Source organism: Phaethon lepturus, unplaced genomic scaffold (genome assembly GCF_000687285.1).
Source record: "Phaethon lepturus isolate BGI_N335 unplaced genomic scaffold, ASM68728v1 scaffold45103, whole genome shotgun sequence".
Lineage (NCBI taxonomy): Eukaryota > Metazoa > Chordata > Aves > Phaethontiformes > Phaethontidae > Phaethon > Phaethon lepturus.
In genome coordinates this window covers 1,359-7,025 of record NW_010530667.1, presented here as the reverse complement: position 1 = coordinate 7,025, position 5,667 = coordinate 1,359, and the positions used below count along the sequence as shown (strand labels likewise).

Sequence of the window (5,667 nt, the reverse complement as noted above, 5' to 3'; positions counted from 1 at the left end):
GTCCCCATCTTTCTCCTCAGCCCCTCCAAGCCCTGGCAGCTGCACTAAGGTCTCCCCGGAGCCTTCTCTGCTCCAGGCTGAGCCCCCCCAGCTCTCCCAGCCTGTCCTCCCAGCAGAGCTGTTCCAGCCCTCGGAGCGTCGCTGGGGCCTCCTCTGGCCCCACTCCAGCGGGTCCGTGTCTCTCCTGTGCCGAGGGCTCCAGAGCTGGACCCAGCACTGCAGGGGGGGTCTTGCCCAGAGCTGGGCAGAGGGGCAGAACCCCCTCCCTCGCCCTGCTGGCCACGCGGCTTTGGGGGCAGCCCAGGACGCGGGTGGCTTCTGGGCTGCGAGCGCACGTTGCCGGCTCCTGTCCAGCTTTTCACCCACCGGGACCCCTCCCAAATCCTTGTCAGCAGGGCTGCTCTCCATCCCTTCATCCCCAGCCTGTGCTGATACCGAGGGTGCCCTGACCCAGGGGCAGGACCCTGCACTTGGCCTTGTGGAACCTCATGAGGTTCACATGGGCCCATTCCTCAAGCTTGTCCAGGTCAGGCAGGTTGGTATAATCTGTGGGAATGAAGTTGTCTCCTTTGTGATACCACCTGCTTTTGGATTTTCCAAGGGTAACTTTGGACTGTATTATCTGATCAACCTGGGTACTGGATTGTTTAATTTTAAAAATGAGAACTAAACCCCTAAAGATTTGGTCTGTCATACCAGTGTGCTCTTCAAGAGGCAGCAACAGAGAAGCACAGAGGGTTGATCATTCAAAGGCACGTGTAGAAATTCTGTCCCGGGATGGGATTGATCATGTTGTAAATCTAGAAGTTAGTAGTTTTAGTCCTAACTTGTCACTTTAAGGTTTACCCTGTAATCCACAGGGGGGGAAGGAGAGATTTTTCTAGCACATCTATGAGGAGCTGTCTTCTGCATGTGCTCCTTTTTCTCTCTCAGTGCTTTTAAAGGAAGGGTTTTTTTAGATGCTGAAGTCTAAGGTAGTTGTGTAAATCAGGTGAGGTGTATCTGAACCGCAGTTCCTGAGGCTCAGTAGAAGGTGATTGTCACTGAAAGTCTCCTGCAGAGCGCTCGAGGTGACTGTCGTGTTGCTGCATGCAGCCCTGACAGGGCTTGTGTGTTTAAAAGGCTGTTTCACAGTTTGTGACGAGGACTTCAAAGGAGGCAAGTAATTACTGCTGGGGCTCTTTCAGCAGCAATGATATTTACTCCTTAGCATTTTTGGGGACTTACAAAGCCTGGTCATGCCACAGCCGTGGTGTTAGGAACAGCTGAAACCCTGCTGGTAGGCTGTCTGCTGCAGATCTATAGGCCAGCTTGTGCTATTATCCAAGAAATAAGTGATGATGTGCCAGGGCTATCGTGCTCATTTTTGCAGTGTGGTGAGCCTATGGCTTGTCATCCCCGAATTATAATCAGTTTTGGGATGGAGCTGAGCGGATGGTTGAGTGTTTGGGGTAACCAGCTTGTCCTCGGGACTGGCAGGGCAGTTAGGTGCCTCTGTCCTGTTTGAAAGCAGAGGGAGTGGTGGGTCTGGACTGTAAGGACGTTCTTCAGCAGCGTGTGTGCTAACGTCGTTCGGAGATCATCCATCCGTCAGCTCAGTCATGCAGACTTGTTCTTTGTCCGATGTCATGGGTGCGGGGGAATGTCCTAGAAGCTGTGGTTATATTCAGGTCCTCTCTGGCCCGCCGCTCTGCAGGGGGGCTGCCAGGCTGGTTTTGTGGGCAGGGTGTGCCTGCTCTTCAGGCAGTGCCCTCACTGGGTTCGTCTGCCCGTTTCAGACAGATGGTGCTTCGGCAATTCTGCTCATGTCGGAGGAGAAGGCTCTGGCCATGGGATACAAACCGAAGGCTTACCTGAGGTAAAAAGGGACTGCTGTACGTGGCCTCTGAAGTCTGCTCTCGCTTCCTTCTTCTCTTTCTGTTACTAATAGCATTTCTCCTGTGCAGGGACTTTGTGTATGTGTCCCAGGATCCAAAGGACCAGCTGCTACTGGGGTAGGTGGTGATGATCAGGAGCATCCCCCACAGTCCGTACTAGCACAGCAGCCTTGACTTGCCATTACATGTTTTGGTTTTTTAGGAAGTATCTCATGAGATATTACATCTCTTCAGGTCTTCTCGCAAAGGTGCGAGAGCCAGTGTGAGGTGTGACTCAGCACAGGGAGGTGGCTAATGTGGGAGAGCAGCTGGGGCAGAAATACCCTGATTTTCTGGGGGGCATCTCGGTGTGTTGGTACTAGCAGTAGCTACTTGGGGTTATGTTTCAGCTGGAGTGGGACAGGCAGAGAGCTGTGCCACGCACCCTAGAGAGAAGGAGCGTAATGTGGGTCACTGTAGAAAAAGGGGATGATGATGTGAGGAAACATATTCATGCAAGACTTCTGTTTCTTAACTCTTCTTCAGTCCAACGTATGCTACTCCCAAAGTGCTCGAGAAGGCTGGTCTGACCATGGCTGATATCGATGTGTTTGAGTTCCATGAAGCTTTTGCTGTAAGTACTCTGAACACTAAGGATGCCTCTAACTGTAAAATGCCATTCTGTAGCCGTCTTGTTTTTGTGTTGCTGAAAGCTCTTTGTTAAGACCTTCACTCAATGTAGATAGGTGTAATTCTACATCTGTGTCTAAATACAAGTACTGTATATATTTTAAATATAACATTCTTACATTGACACAATCGATGCTCAGAGTGGCTTATGTTGCTTGAAGTCACCAAAGGAATACAGATTCTTCTAAAATAATACATTAAAAAATAATCTTGGTTTCACAAGACCTCTGCACATGATTTACTAATTGGGTTGGGGTTATGTGTTGCTATGGTGAGGTGGCCTGTTAATTGGACAGCACCTTTTTCTAGCTAAGGTTGAGCTAATGTTGATTAACAGGGCTGATCCTGTAAAACTCCTTTTTCAGTTAGAATCACAGCAGGGTCTGGGTGGGAAGGGGCCATCAGAGGCCATCCAGTCCCACCCCCTGCAGTGAGCAGGGACATCTTCACCCAGAGCAGGTTGCTCAGAGCCCCGTCCAGCCTGTCCTGGGGTGTTTCCGGGGATGTGGCATCCACCACCTCTCTGGGCAACCTGGGACAGGGGTTCACCACCCTTGTGGTGAAACATTTCTTCCTTGTATCTGGCCTAAATCTCCTCTCTTTTAGTTTAAAACCATTACCCCTTGTCATAGAATCCTAGAATCATTAAGGTTGGAAAAAAACTCTAAGATCACCAGGTCCAAGCATCAACCCAACACCCCCATGCCCACTAAATCATGTCCCAAAGTGCCATGTCTACATGTTTTTTGAACACCTCCCTGGGCAGCCTGTACCAGTGCTTGACCACTCTCTTAGGACAGAAATTTTTCCTAATCTCCAATCTAACCCTCCCCTGGCACAACTTGAGGCCATTTCCTCTTGTCCTATCGCTGGTTACTTGGGAGAAGAGACCAACCCCCACCTCACCACAACCCCCTTTCAGGCAGTTGTAGAGAGCGATAAGGGCTCCCCTCAGACTGTCCTATTGCAACAAGCCCTGCTAAATACAGTTGGCTGTAGCTGGTCTCAAGATATCTCCTGTTTGCCAGCAGCGTCCGTAGGCTTTCCTCGAAGTCTTGCATTATCCTTGCTAACATCACCCTCCCTGCCTTTGCAGGGGCAGATACTGGCTAACTTGAAAGCTATGGATTCAGACTGGTTTGCACAAAACTACATGGGCAGAAAGTCAAAGGTAAGACACAGTCAGGACGCTTTTATCTTTAGTTGAACTTCAGGATGGATTGAATTCCTCGTTGCAGCAGGGCATGTGGGTGCTGCAAAGCAGGAGTTCTGTTACATTCTGTAAGGAGAAGCAATGTTTCTTGAACTCTGGGTCAGCAAATCCCAATATGAGCAGTTTCTTTGGGAACGATGGCACTCCCATTGTCAGCAGGAGGTGGAGATCTAGAGCCGTAACAGTAACTGTTGGAGAGGAAGGAATTAAAAACAGTGGGAGGGGTTCAGTCCTCCTTGCACGCCTTCTGTCAACTCAGGGTATCGCTGTCTAGCTGCAGGGGAAGCGGTAAAGCCTTTGGCAGAGTTCTGTGCTGTCATCAGGCACTTGTACGTGCCAAAGAACACTTTACAGCAGTCTAGGCTGGCCACGTAGGTTTGGTGGTATGGTCAGGCCAGTCTCCTTCCAGACAGGTGACTCTGTGTGTCCCTCTGTGTGTTCTTGCAGGTCGGAGCCCCTCCTCTGGAGAAGTTCAATAATTGGGGCGGCTCCCTCTCGCTGGGACATCCTTTCGGTGCCACTGGCTGCCGTCTAGTAATTACTGCTGCCCACAGATTGAAGAAGGAGGGAGGACAATACGGCCTGGTTGCTGCGTGTGCTGCAGGAGGGCAGGTAATGATGCTGTATGGCTCTGGAGAGGGGCAGTTATTACATTTCTGCTCCTGTCGGTGCTATGAAATCCTGCCCAGTTACATCAGGTGTGAGGGCACCGCTGACGTCCTGTGGCACTGGCTGTTCAGAACACCTTCCGGCTCGGCTGGCTGCCTCCTTATCGCAGCTCAGTTCAGTGAGCTCCCTCTGCCCCGTCCGCTTTAGAGACTCTCCAGCCTGTCTCCGAATCATCCCTGGGCAATGGCGACCGAAGCCCGTTGCTGCCTAAATGATACAAAAGAGGAGGAGAGATTTCTGCCATGTTCCGAGGGTTTCATTTGGTGACTCAAATCTTCCCAAATTGTGGTTTGTGAGCATCATTCTTCTAATCTTGGGAAGAAAGATCTTTACAAGAAAAGTCGGGGGGAGACTCTTCCTACAGCTCTTGAGGCTGTGGATGGGAGCCCTGGTTCAGGTTGCAGTGACTGGTGGCAGCTCTGTGGGGACCTGGCACGGTTGGCCCTCTCTAACCTGAGGGCACTGGCCCTAGTGCTGCCTCCACCCTGAATTCCTAGTTTGTCCCTCAGGAGAGCCTGATGGGTTGGTCAGGGTGGACTCTGGTGCCTTGGCCAACCTGAAGCCCATCCGTGCTGTCCCAAAGCCACCAAACCACTGTCTGCAGAACCCTCTTGCTGAATCATCTCTGGATTTTCATCTCCCCATTTATTTTAAGACTGTCAGGAGATGGGCAGCCCTTACTGACTGCATGTCTGTAATAATTAGACCTTTTGGTGACGGTTCTCTCTCTCTTTTTCTCTCCTTTCAGGGGCACGCGATGATAGTGGAACTTTACCCTCAGTAATGGGACACGGGACTGCTGAGTGGATATTCGGATGTCCTGTCCCTGGCAATGCCATTTCAATGCACTAATAGAAACATACATACAATCCTTCTCAGAAGGGATTTTTGGTGGCCTTTGTAAATACCTTTTAGCAACTCAGCTGGTAATATTCAACTAATGAACGTGTTCTAAGAAATATTCCACTTCCAGGAGAGTAAAAGTTAATGTGGCTCTTAGTCTCTCCAGGGTCCTTGTAACCCATCTGATTTCTACCGTACCTCTGCAATAAGTAAGGTTTCTCCCCACCCAGTGGAGAAGAATGATTCCAGAGCTGTGTACAGAGAATTAGGTTTAGAGAGAAGGAGAACGTAAAGTACTTGGAGGCTGGTGGGCTGAGATGTGAGTTCATGTGTCCTTGTAAGGAGTAACAACCATTTTCAGAAACAGGTTCAAACTGAGCTGGCTGACCTGGTTTG

At 50.3% G+C, this 5,667-nt stretch overlaps 1 protein-coding gene across 1 annotated transcript in view; it reads left to right on the top strand.

The window, feature by feature from the left end:
- HADHB (hydroxyacyl-CoA dehydrogenase/3-ketoacyl-CoA thiolase/enoyl-CoA hydratase (trifunctional protein), beta subunit) overlaps window positions 1-5,428 on the top strand; it is a 14,241-nt gene extending 8,813 nt beyond the window's left edge. The window contains exons 11-16 of the mRNA XM_010284319.1: window positions 1,779-1,858; window positions 1,947-1,994; window positions 2,403-2,490; window positions 3,643-3,717; window positions 4,207-4,371; window positions 5,177-5,428. Of these exons, the coding sequence (XP_010282621.1) occupies window positions 1,779-1,858; window positions 1,947-1,994; window positions 2,403-2,490; window positions 3,643-3,717; window positions 4,207-4,371; window positions 5,177-5,212 (492 nt within the window). The 3' untranslated portion in view covers window positions 5,213-5,428. The remainder of the gene's footprint in view (window positions 1-1,778; window positions 1,859-1,946; window positions 1,995-2,402; window positions 2,491-3,642; window positions 3,718-4,206; window positions 4,372-5,176) is intronic.
- The last annotated feature ends 239 nt before the right edge of the window (window positions 5,429-5,667 follow it).